The 22,134-nt window shown below is 38.9% G+C and overlaps 1 protein-coding gene across 5 annotated transcripts in view; it reads right to left on the reverse strand.

The window, feature by feature from the left end:
• The window catches only part of TOX (thymocyte selection associated high mobility group box), a 350,259-nt gene that overhangs the window by 181,276 nt on the left and 146,849 nt on the right, over window positions 1–22,134 (reverse strand). For all 5 annotated transcript variants that reach the window (XR_013178209.1, XM_077166832.1, XM_077166836.1 and 2 more), the window contains exon 2: window positions 6,597–6,662. Coding sequence is in view for 4 of the 5 variants with exons in the window: in XM_077166832.1 (XP_077022947.1) it covers window positions 6,597–6,662 (66 nt within the window). In the remaining variant the exon portion in view is untranslated. The remainder of the gene's footprint in view (window positions 1–6,596; window positions 6,663–22,134) is intronic.

A 22,134-nucleotide genomic window follows, 5' to 3' on the forward strand; every position in this document is an offset into this window, starting at 1 on the left:
ATTGGGAAGATTTCATTTTCTTTTGTTTGGTACTTTACCAAGAGTCAAATTTCAAAATTGTACGTTAACATTGCAAGAGCCATTCCTATTTGAAGTGTCTTCTTCACTATGGCTCCAAAAAAACAAACACAAAAATAAAAAAAAACCCACTACTAGATGCAATCCAGCCCTTCTTTTAAAATGTCATGTACAAAGAAAAAAGTGTCTACAATGGTTAGTTGAATATTTTTGTTCCTCTTCAATTTAGAGAGTACGACATAAGTAGGAAAAGAATCTGTCTTCATTCTACTTCTAATGTAGCTGTACCTCATCAGTACGTACATGATGAAATGCATATTATTTTGGCCTAAAAAAAATCTTTTTTTATTCTTTAAAAAATTTTTTAAAAATAATAAAATATGCATTATTCAAAGAGGGTATTGGTCTGAGATTGCTAAGGAATCCAAGAAGAAGACTCAAATAATTCATGTAATAAAAAATGAACACACATACTTTCATTCATTTATGCATCTTTCAACAAATCATGCTGCATACTTCTGATGTGTCTGGCATTATTGTAGGCCAAACAAATCCACAGAGAAAGAAAAGCTGATCCTCAGACTCAAGACCTCACAGTCAGGATGGAGAGACATCATGTTGACTCCGGATGCTACAGAGGGACAGAGATGTGCCTGACCAACACCTCCTTGGGGACAAGAGGGAGGCCCTGGAGATGTGTAAGCAGGGGAGGGTCAGGAGCAGTTCTTCAGGGTGGATCATTCTCACCACAGTGGGGAGAAATGGGAAAGAGGAAGGGAGGGAAAAGTGAGATAAGTTAGTGACCATCGGAGAGGTTCAGAACAAATTACACAGGTAGAAAAGAGGGGGCTGATTTGAAATTCAGGTAAAAATGTATAATCAACACTATCTCGTTAGTGGTTGAGTGACCAAGTGAGACCAGGGAGCCTCCCTAAGCCCCTGTTTTGGGTGACTGGGTAGGGGCATTAATATTTATCAATATAGGCAACACGGGCCCAATTTGATAAGCTAAACTCCTCAACCCAATTTAAGAGGCTGAACCCTCAATCTTGGGGTTCGCCCAAATGAAACTTATTCCTGCAAAGGAGAAGCTAAACCTACTCATAATTAGACCTAAGAGTCCCTCCCAGAGAACCTCTTTTGTTGCTCAGATGTGGCCTCTCTCTCAGCCAACTCGCCAGGTGAATTCACTGCTCTCCCCACTATGTGGGACGTGACTCCCAGGGGTGAAAATCTTCCTGGCAATGTGGGACACAACTCCTGAGATGAGCCTGGCCCTGGCATCATGGGACTGAGAAAGCCTTCTTGACCAAAAGGGGAAAGGAAATGAAACAAAATAAAGTTCCAGTGGCTGAGAGATTTCAAACAGAGGTGAGAGGTCATTCTGGAGGTTATTCTTATGCATTATATAGTTATTTCTTTTTAGTTTCTAGTGTATTAGCATAGCTAGAAGGAATACTTGAAACTGTTGAACTGTATGTAATCCAGTAGCCTTGATTCTTGATGACGATTGTATAACTATAGAGCTTTTATAGTGTGACCATGTGATTGTGAAAACCTTGTGACTAACACTCCCTTTATCCAGTGTATCAGTAAATAAGTGAAAAATTAAAGACAAACAAATAAATAATGGGAGGAGTCAGGGGTATAGGAAATTTTGGGGTGTTCTTTTTCTTTTTTCTTTTTGGTGTAATGAAGATGTTATAAAATTGATTGTGGCGATGAATGCACAACTAGATGAAGATACTGTGACCTACTAATTGTATACTTGGATGGATTACATGGTATGTGAATATATCCCAATAAAATTGTAGTAAACATATATAGGCAGGGAATGCAAGGGCAGTTTAGTGGTAGAATTTTTGCCTGCCATGCAGGAGACCTGGGATTGATTCCCAACCCATGCACCTCCCAAAAAACAAATAAGCAAACAAAGAAAAGAAACAAAAATTGAACAAATGGTGCTGCATTAATGGGATACTCACATGGAAAAAGAATGAAATGTGACCCCCACCATATAGCATACAAAAAAATATATAGGCAACATGGGAAAAAAAGAGGATCAGAGGTGGGGGAGTAGGCTGGAGTTGGACAGATGCCCAGGGGAGTTAGAAATTGAATCTGAAATTCACATGAGAGAGTTGGGTTAGATACATAAATGCTTTTCCACTTTTTAAAAAAATTCAAAATGCACTTTATGATATTTATATCCAAGCTTAGTTATGAGGTCCTAGCAAAGAAAGAATATTGCTATATTTTATCATGACTTTTTTTACTCTTGAGATTTTAGGGACCACGTATGAGATAGAGTTCCTATCGGGGGAGGAGAAAAGAAGCAAAGAGGAATCTAGTCACAACCTGAGAATTATGAAAACTAGGATCTCGGTTCAGGATGTTGAATGTTTAGTTTACCATCATGTTCAGAATTAAAACAAAAACTGGTTCTTTCCTGAGAAATGCTATGCCATGGATGTATCTTGAAACATCAAATTGAATGAAATAAGCCAGACACAGAAAGACAAATACTATAAGATCTCATTAACATGAAATAGTTGGAATAAGCAAATTCATCAGACAGAAAGTAGATTACATTTTACCTGGGGCTGGGGTGTGAGGGGACTGCTCACTAAGTTACTCGTTAATGCTCATTAAGTTACTGCTTAATGGGTACAGAGTTTCTGTTTGAGGGGGAGGAAAAGGTTTGGGTAATGGATGCTGGTGATGGTGGCACAACACTGTCACTATAATTAATGCTACAGAGTTGGACACTTGAAACTGGTTACAATGAGAAATTCTGAATTGTATACATGTTACTACAATAAAATTGAAAAAATAAAAAAAAGAATCAGTTCAAACTTAAAGGCTAACTATTCATGGAAAGGACAGAGGGAGGAAGGGGAAGGGAGCATGGGGGGAAGCCAAACCAAGGGAGACGGTTCAGCAGAGTAAATGTCTAGATCAAGGACAAAGTGATTTATGGAAAAATCTGGTTCAATCAAGTAAACTAAGCTTCTCCATGATCTGCCACCAGAAATATCTTGATTCACCCTATTGAGTGATTATCTCTTGTCTCAAACACGCAGACCTTCTCAATCTTTTTCACTTGGTACCCAAAGTGAGGTAAATAGAAAGAGAGACGTTCCTGCCCTTGGAGAACTGATGGGAAATGTTGCTGTGGGAGTGGAAAGAATGGAATGAACAGGGGGCCAGGAAAAGGATATTCCTGACACTGCCATGAAAGGAAAAGGAAGGAAGAAAAGGAATGGCTCATATTTGAAACTGAAAACAGCAGTACTCTGATGCTGCGAAAATTCTGATCAAGTGATCTAGATTCCTCTCAAGTGAGGGTCTCAAGGTTTTGTCTCTGTCTCCTTTGATGTATTTATTTCAAAGGAACATTTATATCTTGAATGCAATCACGTAGAAGGAAATACAGAGAGTACTGCAGTTCTAGAGGCTGGAGAAGGGAGCACGAGTGTTTTTTAGGGGAACGGGAAGCCCCTAGAGCCTGTGGTCTGCATGAACCCAGACAGGCCTGGAGAATAGAGTGAGAAAGCCCAGCCCTCGGTTGCCCGCTTTCGTGCGCTAGATGTAGCCACCTAAATCAAACATGGAAACAGTGAGAAAAGAGTTAGGTTAAGGTGGGCTGTTGCTACTTTTCATTTATGGCTTCCCTTTCATTCATCTGTAAACTGTACAGAGGCAGGATGCTGCAAATTATGAGGTATCCAGCAGCCTGCGCCCTCTAGAAGGGCTGGGAAAGATACAAAGAAATGGTATACTGATAGGGTCCAAATTCTAGCCACTGTAAGAAAAATTTGTATGGTTTTTAAATTAAAGCCTACTTTAATGACCAGCACACTTGCAGTTGTCATAGGAGAAAAGAGTCAATATTCCAAGAATGGCACCAGAGAGAGGGGCATACGTTATGCGTTTTTATTACCTACTCACCAGGCTTATTATGGGATGGTATGTTTCATTTAAAAGCTGCCTATCAATTACAAAATTATAGGCAAAAATGTTTAAGGGTTTGTATACACTAACTTCAGAGGCATAGAATGCATGCAGTAGATGGTGCCAAGGGGCCCTCTGGGACTGTCTAAAAGAATATCATTAATTTTTACAGTGTACTTCCATTTCTGGAGCAATTCCAGCACTGGCTTTCTATAAACATCATTTCAAGTACAGAATTATGCTATTTGCTTGCAGCAACATCACAGAAGCAGTAGTACACCATATGTTGCTACTTAGCAACTTAGTCTATAAGTCCCAAAGCATGTACTGATTTGAAAATTGAACAGGAATTATAATTGCTGGGTGACGCTATGAGGCAAGTTGTCTTGGATTACTAAACTATGCAGATGTTTGATGTTATGTAGAAAAAGGAACAAAACTGTGGTTTGTTTTTTTTTCCTGCAGTATGACTAAAGTCTTATTTATGATCACCGAAAGGGACAAATTGATTAAAATTCCCTAAAAGAATACCAAGTAATGAATTACAGGGAAAAAAAGGAATGTTCGATGTAGAATTTAGCTAAGACCATTCAATGTGCGTCATTTGTGAAGTCTGTTTCCCTCCAGAGTAGGTATTATCTTACATTCATCTAATTTTTAAAATAGCAAATTCTAAAGACATTTTCATATATGCTACATTATTTAAAAATAGTTTGCTTCTGGCTCACAAACCTGCCATATCTTTAAAAAGCACAGAAAGTACTCGGAGCTTTTTACTCCTTCATAAATTATCACTGGTATTTAAAACATTCTTAGTAAGCCCTGGTGGAAGGAGTCAGAAAAATGGCATTAGTTGTTCGATTTTAGTTAGGGCTTAATCTTATCCATTGTACTTTAATGTAAAAATCTAAAGAGCCAAGCTGTTATGATGTATCATCTGAATTTCCAATCCTTTATCCAAAACTCTTTAAGACATAATGATGCTCTGAAAGGAAGCAGCTGCTTTATAGCAGCCATCATTTATGGAGTTGGTGTTTCTACTGTTTCAAACAAATTCAATTAGCCCTTACACTTCAAAACCCTAAATGCACCAAAGAGATGACACCAAGTTGCTTGAATCTAATAGTGATACTAAACTTGTCAGTACAGGCTGGGGATTGACAGCCAGAAGAAAATTAAAAATAACATTTTTCATCTTTTAATCAAACTGTCCTATTCAGAGCTACCTATTGATCTTGGGGGCACTTAGTCAAATGAATTCAGTTAAGTAAGAATTTGAAATGCAAGGCTCAGCCTTCCAAAGGTATTCTTAGAGTGATCAACTCAGTTGAATGAAAGGCATGAAACAAGGATCTTCGAACTCAGTGATCACCTTTCCAGCTGAACAGTATAGTACAGTTTCAAGAACATCTGCCCAAAGAAGGGAACGATCATAATGACCTGTAAATGAATTGTTTGTGGAGATGCAAGCCTGCTTCTCTTTTGAGTTAAGCACCAGGCATTCTGTTCTCAGAGAAATCACAAAGCCCCCACAGATTGTACCGCCAACAAACACATCAGATTTAGTTCACTGACAACCATCATGAAGAAAAGTAGAAGTTTCATATGTTCCCTTTTCCCTACTACCTCCCAGTTATCAAATCTATTTGAGTGTGTGTGTGTGTGTATATATATATATATAATACATACATTGCATTTAAATCTATAATGTTAGAGTTTATGCTATAGTTACTGATACATATAACTCCAAAAATACATGGTTTCACCATTCTGGATAAAAATATGTCCAATCCATAACAGGCTCTTGGGACGTCTCTCTGGGCACTTCTGTTTAGTCATTTACTTATTTTTGCTTACAATGTACTTATATATTGTTACACCCCAGGGCGGTTATAATTTTGCTTTAAATGCCCACCCTGGATTAAAGGGCCAGATTTCGAGTATCTAAAAAATAAGTACCCAAGCATTTATTTACTTTTGTAAATGTAACCATTTACATTTTTGTTGCACTTTTGTTGTCACTACTCGTGATTAAATACCTTGTCAACGATTCCCAGCGATATGAACACAAATGTGCCCTTGAAGCATTTCAATCACATCCTGCATTTTGACCTGAAAGCTGAGCCTCTCCCCCACCCACTCACCCACCCAGTACAATCTGAAAGCAGCGCTGTAGCGCCCTCTAATGCTTTCACCCGCCCTGTGATTTCAGTCATACACCCCAGGCTTTGTTGCAAATGGCCCCAACAGTTGACAATTAAAGCTATTTGTGACATGTGTAGCTTATAATGATTAACTCATCTACAGGCAGAAGCACAAATAACCCGCACCTGTAAAGACTTTATTTCCTAAAGGTAAAACAACTGTTTAGGAAAGATCATGCTGGCAAAACAGCTGCTTGCCGTTCTGGAGAGGAAACAAGGTAGTAGCTTTCAACAAATGCCAACTCCGGTGTTTTATCAGCTCTATCTCATTAACTGGAAACAAGGCTTAAATGCTTTGTTTATAAATTATGATTATTCCTGATTGCGGCAGTTACTGATAGTGCTACTCATTTGCAATGCAACTCTTTGAATTTGTTTAATTACAATCTGAAACAAGGCAGAGAAGATTAATTAACCCACCTGGCTGGCTGGCACATAGTCCTGGCTTGGCTCTGTCATGCTCATATACATGTTCTCACCGTCAAACTGTGAATGAAATAATAGTAAACATTCAGCAATCTTGACTGTGGGTATATATATATATATATATATATACATACATATATATATATATGTTTTTTTTTCAGCATCAAACTGGAAACAGTAGCCATAAAAAAAAAATACTGTGATCAGGAATAAGAAAAATCTGTCATAGCAAGTGAGCCACATCTCTTCTTTGATGTTTTTGTTGTCATCCTTTCTGACCCTGGATGTCAGTGATTTGGAGTAATTAGTGCTCTAGTAATTACAGAAAGCAAGCAAGAAATGAATGGTTTCCTTTCATCTGCAATCTGTTTTAAAACAAAATGGCTCATTTTGTGCGCCTGTACACATATTGCGATTTTGTTGTCACGAAGGAGTAAATGAATGGCAGCATTTCTGAAAGAAAAGGATAATGGGAACTACACAGAGGCATAGCTCGGTGCTTTCGAGTTTAGCTCTCAGAAATGAGAAAAGGCAGAGTTTTCAAAAATGGACCAAAAGTGGCTTCGTCACATTAGCCTTATGATGAAAACATTTCCACTTGATAATATGGGAAAAGTGCATATGCTACTGTAACTATGGCACAGGAACGGTAGTGACAATGAATAACAATAAAAATATACAGGCTTGATGATTAAATTTTCCTCTCTGAAATTCTTCAAAGACAGAGAATCAACATAAGTATTACAAATGCATAGAAATTCATATACGCATTTTCAAGCCAGTGGAGTTAGGAACAAGACAGAAGAGGGAAATTCACGTGGGCAGGACAATTGCAGTGCAACCAGCAGCAGCAGCAACAAAATACTTTTCATTACTTGGGTTTTTGAAAGCAGTAAGCACTCCATTCAGACTTAATCCTCCACTATCTTGAATCACTTGTAAATGGACAAAGCATTCCTCTTATGGTTAGAGAAGATTTTTCCCAAAGAAATCATCAAATGGATGAAGACAGCCAACTTCAAAGAGCTTGGTCTGAATCTGTTTTCATTAACAGACTAATTTCAGACACTGGAACTTGAAAATTTGAAATAATTACTTTGCAAAATAGAATCCATCATTGAGAGTGGTGCAAGCACACAGTAATAATATATACGTACTGTTGCTTGAAGTATCATTAAAACAGAAAAAAAAAATGTGTTGGAGACCTGGCATTCCACCACCCAGGAGCCGCTACCATCAGAGGGCCTCACCAACCAAACATCTAAATTCTAGTCATTTCCAGGGACCCTGAGCTTCACATAAATATAAGCTGTAACAGGAAAGATATCACCAAAGACCCTGAACCACTAGGCCAAACTCAAGGAATCAAAGGATTTCCTCATGCACTGTCCAGTAAAAATATTTCATGGTATGTGATCAACCATATCTGTATCTAAACAGACATGAAGTCACTTATTTGATGACATGTGGTTGTGAGCACAAATCAGAAACAGCATCAGAAATAAGAATGCGGCTGGGTATCTTGGTTGCTTTGTCAACTTGATGCCGGTGCCTAGCGTTCAAATCACTTACCTGAGGTTGCTTGTGTACCAATCCAGTGAACTCCGCCTTCAACTCAAAACCAGTTGCATCCCTAATGGAGCTGTCCATTAGTGCTAACAACCCAGGGCCCAAAGAATCGCGCTTAGCATTTCTCTCGTTCCACCTCCCGCTGTTGGAGTACACTGGTTTGTTTGCAAATGTTTTTAATGTTAGGGATGCCAAAGAACCAATTAAAATATGGACAGTGTCTCTTACTGTAACAAACTAAACTGAACAGAAGTAGTGAAGTGAATCAAAGACCCACTGCCTATGCATATTCTATAAATGTGTTACTTTCTATTTCATCTTCTCCAACTCTGCTTTTCTAAATCTGGTGCCGTTCTCATGCCAACTAAGGCTCTGAATTTTAGTTTCCATCTATCCAGAATGCATGCTAGTTCAGTACATTCAATGTTCCTGCTCCTGGTAAGAATTCTTGCATTGAAAAGTCCAAAACTTGAAGTAATACCAAGATGAGTTGAAACGGCATTTTTGCAATAAATGGTACGTGGCTATAAAATTATAAGAAAGATAGCTAAAATTTTCTAGTACATTCTATGTCCCAGCCTCATGTACCATTCATTACACATATTAACTGATTTAATCCTCAAAAACAAGCAGGAGTAAGGTATTATTATTACCTATGTTTTACATATGAAGAAATGGAGGCACAGCTTGTAAGAGGCAGAGCTGGGATTCAAACCCAGGCAGCCTTCCTGGCCTGTGCATTTAACCACCAGAATGTATAAATATATACTGAAGCATAACAATGAGTCAACTATCAATTCTGAAAATTATTTCAGTAAATCATCCAAGCAGAGTGATGTCAATATCTCAATAATGTTGAGTTACTATCCAGAATTTCTGTAGTATTTTGAGGCTTTCCAAAAACAAGTGTCATGCATCCAGCCAGGGGTGAAAGTCTCCCTGGAGACATGGGAGATGATTCCCAGGGATGAATCTGGCCGGCTCCATGGGATCAACAATTCCATCCTCACCAAAAGGGGGAAAAGAAGTGTAACTAATAAAGTATCAGTGGCAAAGAGAGTTCAAATAGTGTCAGGGGTTACTCTGGAGGTTGCTCTTATGCTACCATCATAACCTGCCAAATCCCAACCAGGACCATGCCAGCTAATCCTAGAGAACACTTAGGGCAATTTATAAGATTTCACAAGGGTTCCAGGCACTAGAATAGCTTTCCAGAAACCTACATCCTCCAGATGGGTTCCTGGTTCAGAGAAGTCCTGAAACCTAGCCCAGCCTCTCCAGGACATCAGATAGTTCCATCTCCCTACCCTGTATTAGTGACAGATCCTTCCAATATCAAAAATTTAGACTCACCATAGCCCAAAGAACCCCAAAGAGAGGTTTGGAAAGATAAAAGGTGATGGTGGAATTATACAAAGAGGACAGAACTTAACAAATGAATATAAATGCTGAATCATTAAATTGATATCTCATTTAGTCTCCAGTTTCTTAAAGCAGCTAGAAGTAAAAACCTAAAATTGTGAAATTGTAACCCACGTCAAACTCTGAAATATGTTCGACAAGTAGTTGTGGTGCAATGCTTTGAAATTTATTGCTTTTTTTGTATATATGTTATTTTTCACAAACAAAAGAAGGAAAAACAGTCAATTGTGATGATAAAAAAATATTTAAGCCTTCTAGTCTCCTACATTCTGGAGCAGCTATGAGGAAAAAAATCTGAGAGGATCATATGGTAGCCCATGACAAACTCTGGGATCTGTTCTGTAACTACTTGTTGAAGAGTGCTTTGAAAACTATTGCTTTCTTACCTCTTTGCTTTGTATACATGATATACTATACAATAAAAAAGTTAAAACAAAACAAGTGTCATGGTGGGCTGTCCTTTTTGTAATCAACTGACTGATTTATAATATAAATTTTTACTATAGTATAATCTATTATAAATTAAATATAATTTATAATCAACCTAGACAATTTATAACTAAGTTTCAAAAGACTCAGAGGAGGCTTCTTCTAATACTAACAGATGACTCAGAACTCTCCAGAAGTTTTTTTCTCTGGGAAGAGGGCTTAAATGTAGAAACACATAAAAAGATAATGTTTATTTCATGCTATCCCGGCTTTCTAGGGGACAGAGCATGGGGCTTTTGTTCTGAGAGCCTGTAGCCTCATTTCTCACCATTCCATACCCCAAGATGTCTTCCTTCCCTTTTACTTGTTAAAATATTTCTTAGCCTCCTCACTCCTCAGTAAGGGCTAAGAACTATCCTAGACAGGCTTGTTTCCGGGTAGGTGTGGTTAGGGGAAGATGCATTTGCTCGTCTAGCTCCACCAGACTGAGAGGGCAGAAAGTTACATCATTCTTATCTTTATTATTTCTAAAATGTAGGGTTGGGCACATAATTGCTAGGGATTGTTTATTGTCTAAGTAAAATTGAACAATATCTACATGATTGAATACACTGCCTTCCTAGAGAAGGGGGTGACTTGAGAAGAGGAAGGAGACTCAGCTTTTAGAGAATGATTCAAAGACTTTTAGGGGATTGACTCACAGTCTTATAATGGATTAAAATTAACTGATGAAGGAGCAGAAGCCCTTACAGAGAAAAAAACAAAAGGTGCAGAAACTGCCAGGATGCCAAGACTCAAATGCTGGGTCAAGTTCTTCCTAAAGTCCTTATTAATCATGAATCATAGAGCTTAGCCTGGAATCAAGAGACCTGCCTATAAATGTGAGTATGTGCACCCTCTTTCTGAAGACTTTCCAGTTGCCAAACCAAATATGCATGTGTTTCAGAGCAAGCCTGCTCATCCTCTAGGTGGGGTGAAGGATTTTAGATTCACCAAGTTCTGGGCCCAGTAGAGAAGAGTAAGCCAAGAACCTAGCATGGATACAGGCCAGGTAAGTGCCATCATTGCAATTTTCAAAACTCCACCCAACCACACCCAGTTCCTGAGCTGGGTTCCATGGGCCTCAAAAGGTTCACCATTCCTAGAATGTACCCTGCTCTATGGACTTATTAGCCAGTTGTTATCTGCAATGGAATGATAGTGCATAGAATCACTTAGTCTTGGGGAGGTTCTGGAGAACATTCCTGCATCTGAACCTTCATGCTATGTTTGAAGAAACAGACTTTCTTACTGGTTACCCAATGCATCTGAGAAGAAAACTGAGGTCTCTATTCCTAGTAGAATAAATTTTCCACTTCTATACTACATACTGCTTTAGACTCCGTTACTCCATGACTCACAAAAGAGTGGGGAATTGACTTCATGACTCTGGGTATATGGTTTGTTTGCAGACTCTATGAACCTGATGGCAGGCATTTTACACTATTACCTGAATGACCTTGCTTCACTTTATTACCTGGACCACGTGTTAGATGTTAATAAGATTAGATGAACATTAGTCATAATTGTTGCATGTTGGTTCCTCAGAAAGTTAAATATAGAATCACCGTATGACTTGGAAACCCCATTCTAGATACATACTTGAAAGAATTGAAAGCAGGGGCTCAACACATTTCTACCCTAGTGTTCATAGCAGCATTATTCATGGTAGTTAAAAGGAAGAAACAGCTCAAAAGAAGAACGGATAAACAAAATGTGGTATCTACACACAATGGAATATTAACTGAGCTGTAAAAAGGAGTGCCGGCCCTAGTCACAAAATGGATGAGATTTGAAGACATCGTATGCAGTGAAATAAGGCAGGCATGAAAAGGCAAATACTGTATGATCTCACTCATATGAAATGCTTACGATAAGTGGGTTCATAGAGGCAGAAAACAGAGAAGTAGTTGGGATAGGAGGAGAAGGAATGGGTAGTTATTGCTTAATTGGTACAAGTTTCTGTTTGGGGTGATGAATGTGTTTTGGAAATAGTGGTGAGAATTATGTAACATTGACAAGTTCTTAATGGCACAAAATTGTCACTTAAAAATGGCTAAAATGATATTATGTAACATATATTTTGCCCCCAATTCAAAAAGTTAAAAAAAAAAAGCTTAACTTGCATTTCCTTACCCCTAATATGAATCAGTTATTATTCTTAGAAGTCATCTGAATTTAGGCATTAAAACTTTTCAGCACATATCTAACCATAGGGGGCTTTTCATTTCCATGTATACTCAAAACCTGAAGCAAGGTGGGCAACGGTGGCTCAGTGGCAGAGTCCTCGCCTGCCATGACAGAGACCTGGGTTCAATTCACGGTTCCTGCCCATGTATAAACAACAAAAACCTGAAGCAAAAGTCTGAAAGACTAAATAGACTGACTTATTTTAGTCTAAATTTAAATGGCATAAGCTCAGGATTAGCTTTTCTGACCTAGTGCTTTTATACTCTTTATGGTGTTTTTATTTCAAAGCACCAGGGGATATGATCACATAAAAAGTCATTTGTAAATATTCTACTACAGTTTTTTTGAGATTGTTTTTAGAGGATATTACCCAAACCCATAATCCCAAAGAGCTTTTCAAACTAAGTAGTTATTATTTCTTCTCTTTAAAAACTGAAAGCTGACATCTAGCAATGTCTGAACACAGTGAATGATGAACAAAAGTGGGTCCTGTTAGGACACCAAATCCACTATCACAAGGAAAATCAAGCTTAGAATGTGAAATACAAATTACTCATTGGCAATGGTACAGAAAATGGGATCGTTTTAGGGAAACGGTTAAAAGGAAACCAGACAACTACTGCTAAGGGGAAGAAAAACCTCATGGAATTTGAGAAACAGTACCACATTGTATTGCCTATAAAGGGGAGAGCCTTAAATTTCTGGGTGTTCTCTGAAGTAACATTGGATACTCTGATTTCGAAAAAAAGGAGCTAAAAATGGAAATGTTTATGTAGCTAAAAATGGAAATGTTTATGTAGCATTGGGCTGATTTGACATTTCTTTATAAAATGCCTTATAATAAATTCTAGGAGAAGGTATTATAATGCCTTAAAATAAAATTTCTATTTTTGTAATGCTATGCCCACTATAAGATTATGTCATCTACTTTTTTTCTGAAATAGGAGAAACGACATAAGTTTGGAGAACAAAGTAAAAAACTTCTGCCCCTACATACAGAGCAAAAGTATTTTGAAAGCTGTAAGCCTAAAAGGAAAGGCAGAAATGTGCAAGACAGCAGAACTCTCCTGCCTCTTCAAATGCATCGCATTTGGAATCCCACGGGAATTTAAGGAGGTGAGCTCGGCACACCCAAGACACATCCTCACCATTGTCAAGGAGAACTGAATGTCAAAGAGACAGGAGAGGGCACGCCTATCCATCGATCTCCCAGCTCCGAGGCTGAATGTGTTGGGACAAGCAAGACTGGCATGAATGCGCCGCCATGCTGAGCAGCAGTGAACGACACTGTGCAATGAGCCCAGCGCGCCCAGAAAAAGTGGCTCGCACTGAAAGGAAAAGAGACCAGGCAGAGCGCAGAGGATCTCAACTCCCCAAGAAAAGAAAGGGCAGCTACTCCTTCATACGGGGGCACACAGACCTGAACCACGAACGAGAACTCCCCTCTCGGCTGGGCTCCTGCTTACTTGAACTTGAATGGTGAACACTTCACCAGGGATCTGCGCGGCGTGGAGAGGAAGCAGGACCTGGTAGTCTGAAGCACCTGCCTTTGCAGGTCGGGGGTGGGGGGTGGGGGTGGGGTGGGAGACCGTGACTATGGCAGCCAGTTTACAATCTGGACTCCACTTTGGGCCTGGAGTTTATGTTCTCATTTTTTACCCCAGTGATATATTTATCTGGGGGAAGGCTTGTACATCACGTTCCCTCGGTTATGAAACTGAAATTGTCTATAATGATGCTATGCATTTACACTGAGCCTGTCCTCACTGAAAGCTGACCTGCAATCTGGCTCAATGGCACAAGTCTTGAGAGCAGTAACCCGGCAGTTTCTGTCTGCTGGAAAGGGTGTGGCTAATTGCCACTGAACACTGCATTTTTTTTAAGTAGTCATATCAGACTACATAAACGCATATCACCTTAAAAACGCATTTATTTTTATTGTGGTTAAATACAGAACATAAAATCTGCCATTTGTGAGTGTATAATTCGGTGGCATTTAATTCCATTCCCAGTGCTGTGCTACCATCACCTCCATCCATCACCAACCTTTTCCATCACCCAGAAACAGAAATTCTTTACTTGTTAGGCAATTATGCGTCACTCCTCCCACACCATGCCTGGGGAACCTCTAACACTGTTTCTATGAATTTGCTTTTTCTAGATATCTCCTCTAAGTGGAATCATACGCTGTTTGTCCTTTTTTGACGGGCTTCTTTCACTTGGCATATTGGCTGCAAGGCTGGTCCAGGTGGTAGTGGCTCTCCACCTGTGTTAATCATGCTGGCATGGTTCAAACCACATTTAACTGCCTCCTTGGGAGGAACTTCCTAGCCACTTTCAATACATCAAGCCATTTAGTTTTTGTAACCATCTTGTAATGTGGTGACTAGTGTTATTCCCATTTTACAGGCGATGAAATCTGATTAGATGCCACCAGGGCTGCTGAGCCTGCCTGCACCCAAGACTTTGGCCACTGGTCTTTGCCTCCCAGCCCAGGAGGCTCTAGAGGCAACTTACCTCATTATCAGAGTCCCAGAGCCCCGGCAGGTGTCACTTCAGCTGCCACCCCAGTTACAGACAGAGCTGTGCCGCAAGTACAGTAGCAGTTTATGGAGAGAGAATGAGCCAAGGACGGAGCCAAAGAGGGTCGCCCTTCCTTAGTGGGCTCAGAGGGGCCAGAAAGATGGGAGTGAAGCAGAATTACCATCCAGTAGGACAGACCAGACCCGGCACTCCCATGGCCTCTCCAGAAATGCTCCTTAGACCGGCAACCAATGGTCGTTTGTTGCAAAGCCATAGCAGCTTTCCAACGTACTGCCTTATGCTGAGTTCTCCCTTTTTCGTTTTTTTCCCGTCGCTATCAGTTCCCTGGGTTTGCACTCCTTAGGTTTACATGTGAGCTTTTACTACTGGCTCTGCTTTCTGGGCAACTTGAAATACAATATGGTCCCCGTTTCCCACAGTCAGTGAGAGGCAATGCTTTTCACTGTCCCACTACATCAATCTCATCCCATAGCTCCTCAGGTTTTATTTTTAAGAGTCATGCATTCTATGGTAAATCCCCAAGCAATGACAGAAGCACGATTATGACCAAAAAAGAAGGAGCGAAGTTTTTCTATGCCATGAAAACACTTCTTTTTTTCATGGGTAGGCACTGGGAATTGAACCCAGGTCTCTGGCAAGGCAGGCAAGAATTCTGCCAGTGAGCCACCTGCCCGCCCCATTTTGAAGAAAAAATGATGCAAGTTGCTAGAAAACGTCATTAACCCTAACTTCCCATACAAAGCCATCCATTTTTCTTATATATTATTTAAGAAAGAACAGAATGTACGGATGAAAGCTCAGCTATAACTCCAAATCCATTCTGGTGAATTTAATGGAAATAAGTTTAACAAAATCAAAATACATACATCCCACTGGGCTTTTACTAAAAGGCATGCAGAGCGTATTTGATATCAGAAAATCAAGAGTAATGATTTCTGATTTCTATAGGGGCTTTTTAAAAAAATAAAATAAGCAGAATAAAATGAAATCCCAAGTAATTTCTGAATTTCTATAAAGCATAAAGCTGTAAAACTATACTTATAGTGGAAACTCGGGGCTTTCAGATGATTAATTGGTTCAGTACATACCTCTGACTTGCCATGTTTTAGGCAAATTTTTCAGAATCCATCTACTAAAGGCACAATTTGAGAAGTATATTCAAAATTGCTGGCAAGCCTTACCTAAAGCTCTCTTATTTCCACATCATATCAGCTCTCACCTCATTTACCACAGTGCCTAAATCCTGCGTAGACATGGAATGAAAAGTATGAAAGTAATTACTTTTGGGGGGTTGGATCTTTTATTGCTGCTCTCCCTTTTTAAGCACAGTGAACATTTTTCAGTATCTGACATGTAGAGAAAAAGGTGAGAATATTTTTCTACACATGTCTGGTCTGGAAGAGTCTGCTCAGTTCTGGGAATTTCAAAACAAGAAAATGTCAAATACTGGAGGAAGTTCAGCACGCCAAAGAGGGTATGGGACCTGAATGACAGACGTATAAAAAAGATTAACAGAAAAGTTATATTTAGTCTGGTTAGGGGACAACTGACTGGGAACAAAAGGGGCATAACTTTTAAAAAAGATTCAGGGACAACTACTGAGTAGACTGAATAATTTTGAGATTAAAAGTAGTAGTACCAAATAAAAATATAAATATGAAGGTGACACTGGGTTATTAAGATGGAAATTCTCACTTCCCTATTATTATTACTCAGTCAAATAACATTATGACTAAGAATAACAATTGTTACAGGAATAGACCTTTGGTGATTAAAATCTCCTAATGGTAGGACAGGTGTCAAAACATATTTTTGTATTTTCAAGCTGAACCTGAACATAGACAAATACAAGGGGTTCAGTCTAGATCCACTCCCTTTCTTTTTAGAACTTAGGTTTGATATTTATGTTTTCAAATTCCAAAGGCTTCTGTTTTATAAATGAAAACATGATGACATTTTAAAGAACTGGACTGAATAGCAGGAAAAAAAAAACTTCAAGTTATTGAGTTTGAGACTGAGTTGTCCATTGTGAAAGGAAGCAAAAATCTGTTGGCTTCTATCTTCCATTTTAAGGAACTTGAGAAGTCATTCAAAACCTATTTGCTATACAGAGTATATAATTTTCAAAAATTTTAAACATCTTCAAATACTACATGGTTATAAAGATTGTTTTCCCAGTTGCTTCTGATCTTTAACCCATGATCTCAGTGACTTTTCCTGGTGATTTATCCACATTTTAATGAGTGTAATTTCCCTTGCTTTCATTTAAACCTTCTTGCATGAGAATCCGTTTCTTAAGGCAGATTCATTACGTATTTTTTATATAGTTTCAATTCCACAGTTTCTTTTTATTTTCTTGTTTATCATAGTTCTAACCATGCCCTAGATCAATCTCCCACCCTCCTTTGACTTTTTTCCCCTTGAATACTTAATTTTCCCTTTGATGATGTCTTTTTAATAACAATATAAGTTGTCGGAAGCATGTTAGAGCTGAAAGTGAAAGTCTTGTTGCCTGAAATATGCCCGCTTCAACTGAAAGTCTTATTTATACTGCCTGGTAAGGGATGGTTGGTTTCCTTTGTTTAAGTTCCTGGAATGGTAACATCTGATGTACTTTTGCTAAAAATTGGGAGAAGAAAATATCGCCACATGGTGGCTATCAGGGTTTAAGCACCTAGCCTGGTCTTGCTGGCACACTAAGATTAATGGTAGTTGATGCACCCTAGATTAAAATGTGGTCCTAATTCATCCATTTAATCAACACATGCTGATGTGGCACCTACTGTGCACAAGGCCCTGTTCTAAGTGATAGCAGCTAATGTTTATTGAACGCTTATTATGTGCCAGGACATCATGCAGGCTGCATTAGCATCCCATTACCAGAGAGCAAACCGAGCCTCAGAGAATTCAGTATCTAGGAAGGGGTAGGGCACAGAGCTTCAATTCCCCATCTGTCTGATGGCAGAAGAGTATCTGATAGGAGACCGGCTGAAGGGAAATAAGACTTCTGCAAGAGCAGAGTTTCCATTAACAGGCAAGCTTTAGGGATCTCAAGGTATTTGCAGAAATAACAAACACCATTGCTAAGTCAAAGACTAGCAGGATGGCAGACTCATCCTCTTCATTATTGATCAGACCCATTTAAGGACGATGGGTGTCTCCTACAATCACATACTCTAAGATTCCACTAGTCAACTCTGACTGGCCCAGAGCAATCCTTAGCCAAGTCAGAAAACTATGTCAGGAAGACCACAGGCTCAAATGGGCCAGAGTAGGGTTTGAGACCTACCTCTGCTTCTCCCTCATTGGGCAACCTGGGGAGTTACTGCCTCTGCAAACCTCAGTGTACACAAGGTCATGCACGGGGCTACGGTCAAGCTCAGGCCTGCATGGGGATGTATCTAGCACTGCACACCTTTCTGGCAGATACGCAAAAATTTCCTGTCCTTTCTCATGACTGCTTGATGATCAAGACTTAGCTAGTCTGATTATATCAAACTAGTCCTCCTTCTCTTACACCCTGCCTAAAATCCTTCTGTGGTGGCCTAGACTTTTCAAGAAAAATTTCAACTTCTGTAATTTAGGCTTACAGGATTTGGGACAATGCTACCTCTCTTTTTCAGCCAGTGTCCATTCTAAACAGCCAGTGCCAGAGCCATACAAATTGTTAAATATTTTTAATGTCATCCCATCTGTGTCATCCCCTCTACTTTCTCCTGTCACCCACTTTGCATAGTGATTTAATACAGCCAAACAGTCCCTGCTTCTGTGCCTTCCCACCATCTCCTCGGTCTGGAATACTTCTTCACCTACAATTCTTTGTTATTCTAATTCCAATTTCCTAACAAGAGTGATCTAGAACTTGTCATCCAGCCTGTGGCACTTTGAGAGTGAAAAGGTGGTATTAGTAAGTGTGCTTGAAAGACAGGCATACACGTGTCAAGGAGAATCTTCCTGCCAGAAGGTAAGATTCTAGCATCACAGATGGTGTCGAGACCCTTCTCTGTGACTCTAGCTCCTCTACAGCATCCTATACTCATCACGGTCTGTGTCTCACTGCACTGACATTGTTTGCTTCCCTCCTACATTGGGACATGAGCTCTCTGAGACAGGGACTATATTTCTTTCCTTCCCACCTCCAATCCTCAGAATATGCCTAGCACATATAACTTACTTAGTAATATTAATGCTTGTTAAACAGATCATTGCATTATTGTGAAAACTAAAAAGGGTTTCAGCTATCCAACCGTTCCATTATTCTGCAGTAACATCTGTTCTTATGCACTTTCATTTCCAAATTATTATTGTTATTATTATTATTATTATTATTATTCTGCATGGGCAGGCATGGGGAATCAAACCTGAATCTCCAGCATAGTAAGTGAGAACTCTGCCTACTGAGCCACTGTGGGCTGCCCCATTTGCAAATTAATTTTTGATGATGAAAATAATCAGTCCTCCAGGGGCATGGACAAAAGCCCCTGTAAACCAGAGCATGTTTTAGTTTTCCATTTTTTCTTGGTTCTACTGGGACCCAATTTTTTTTTTCAATCACTGCAGCCCGAATACTTTGAAAGGAAGTTCATTTCATTGAGAGTTTAGTCAAGGCTTCCATGGTACCAGATAGCCAAGTCTGTGATCTGCTCTTTAATGCTGGCCCCCGATTCCAGGAAGCAGACTGTGTGCGTGCCACGGGTTTATTTTTTCACCCTGACATCAAGTTGCTCGTGAATGTTTTGGTCTCTGAACCATCTCCAAATCAATACTGACGTGTGAAAGAAAAGCCAACTGGACAGGCAGACAGAGTGCAGTTCTAGTTCTTCCTTTTCCCCATGTCATTTCTGGGTAATTCAGGGCCCCTATTTCCTTACAGGTAGGTAAAATAGCACAGAATTCAGGACAGACATCCTCATGGAATTAGTCTGAAATAAGAACACCCAGACTGGATTCCTGGATCTGATACTTGCTAGTACAGTAGTATCAGGAATGGGGTGGTAATTATTCTTCCTTTACATGAGTATCTCCCATGCAAATGAAATCTATGACTGCACTTGTAATTGTAAAGCACTATATACCCCAAGCCCTAGGCTGCATTCTTGAAAATTATGGTATTTCCCTCTCATGGAAAATTAACTGTTTCTAAATCATTAATGGGAAAGATCCATAGGTAGAAAGTACTAGAAAGAATCACTCTCAAAGCACCTTAAACTCTCCTGTGAAAGTCTCTAGTATGGAAAATATGTAGACATTATTTTTTATCTCTATAAATGTAAGCGAATCATTCTTGAAATATCACATGATAAGAGAAAAACAATGGAGTAGATAAAATATAGTAGAAAATGCATTAACTAAGTAACTTTGTAGTGAACCAGAACCATATATATGTATGCATAGGTATGTGCACAAAGGTATATGTATATAATTAAGTTATTCAAGTATGCACATATTTATTTACTCTGTGTATGTGCACAAAACATGTTCCTTCTGATATCTTTTTATCTGGTTAATGTTCGTTACCTAGGGAAACAGCTATTATGGTAGAGTATTAAAACTACTACACACACAATTGCAAGGGGAATTGTCTGAAAATGCATAGCCCTAAACTGATTGCTTAATTCACAGAGAAAACATAACCCAATCATAGTATATATAACAACTACATAGTATATATAACTACATTATATCAGATTCATTAAAACTGAACAGGCTAATCTGTTGTCATAAAATGAAGCTTAAGATAGTTTTGGCATAAAACAATGCAATCTTATTCTTAAATCTGCAGTGTCTGATATAGGATGGCATAGGCCTTCTATAGCATTTTATTTCTTTAGCTTTTTAGCTACATTAAGTTATCCACAAGGTAATAATCATTCATTGTATTTTACAGAACTAATGATTTCTGTTCTAGTTCAACAATTGCATAGCCTAACTAGGTACTTAGCTGTTTCAGTAACCAATTAATGTTCCTTATAATGCTCACATCAAAGAAACTATGTAATATCTACTGCCGCGTATCCTATTATTTCACGTTTCTTTAAGAAACACTGCATTATTAATATCTTTTGCACATTTCATGTTTGCGATGAAAAATTCTGGCATAATATATTTTTAAAACCATTAAGTGAATTAATATTAATGGTAGATTAAGTGGCTTCAGGATTTTTTTTTTTTTTTTGCTTGAAATGACTTCAGAATATTTCTGAGCGGAATGTACATATTTTAAATGTTCTATCTAATGAGTCCTGTCTCCAGCATATCCTTCACTGTTATTTGAAACATTAAACTTGAAACAAATAATTTAAACATGCATTGAAGAAAAGGATGGAAACATTAGAACAAGATTAAATTATCTAAGATGTATTTTTATTCATGAAAGTAAAACAATGTTGCCTTTATTCAGAGCTAATATGACTTTCCTTGGCCTATGCCTACTCCCCAGTCTACATAATTTCAGCAGCAAAACTCTTTGAACACATGACAAGAAAATATCCCACATCTAACATTTGAAATCCATATTTTACAAACCCCTGCTGTATCCCATTTTCAGGAAATGAGCTTGCATTTGTAATAGTCCATTTGTATTAGTGGTTCCAAAAGCTAATGTAGTTTCTCAAAACGCATACATTCCAGCCTTTATGCAGATTGTAACCTGTACACTCTTTTTTTAAAACAGTGCATTTTCACACTATCAGATGGTTGAAAAGGAAAGGGTTTGTGGATATGCACTTTCGGAAAAGCCTTTCTGGCTTCATGCATCTGACATTTTCTCCCTAACGCCTTTTTATATTTTGTCCATTAGTGGTCACTGAGTAGATCATCTTTCAGTCAAACATTCTTTAAGGTGTGAGGTTCACTTCACGAGGGGTTTCTGCTATACCAGCTACATTAACCATATAGTGTGAGTAATTTCATTATTTTGAGGGTTATCAGCACTTCCCCGGTTCTTTTTTGGATTCAGTTTTGTTTGGCTTTATTATGATGCATATACGATATAACCCCCATCTTCTAGGGAAGTGGTTCTCTATGGGGAGAGAGTCTGCCAACCCAGCCCCCCTTGCAGGGGACATTTGCCAATGTCTGCAGACACTTTTGGATGGGTGAGAGTGAGGGGTACTCCTGGCATCTAAAGGGTAGAGGCTAAGGATGCTCTTTTATAGCCAGCAATGCATAGGACAGCTCACACGGAAAAGAATCAGCCAGCCCCAACTTCAAAGGGTCACTGTTGAAAAACCCTGGCCCATGGCTTGGGTTGAGTTTGTGGTTTTTGTCATCTCCATGGCAAAATGAGATGAGAGATGAGACCACCTATGAAATGGTTCACTTAAATAATAAAGGTAGC

The sequence above is a fragment of the Tamandua tetradactyla genome, chromosome 6, assembly GCF_023851605.1.
Source record: "Tamandua tetradactyla isolate mTamTet1 chromosome 6, mTamTet1.pri, whole genome shotgun sequence".
In the NCBI taxonomy this organism is placed as follows: Eukaryota; Metazoa; Chordata; class Mammalia; order Pilosa; family Myrmecophagidae; genus Tamandua; species Tamandua tetradactyla.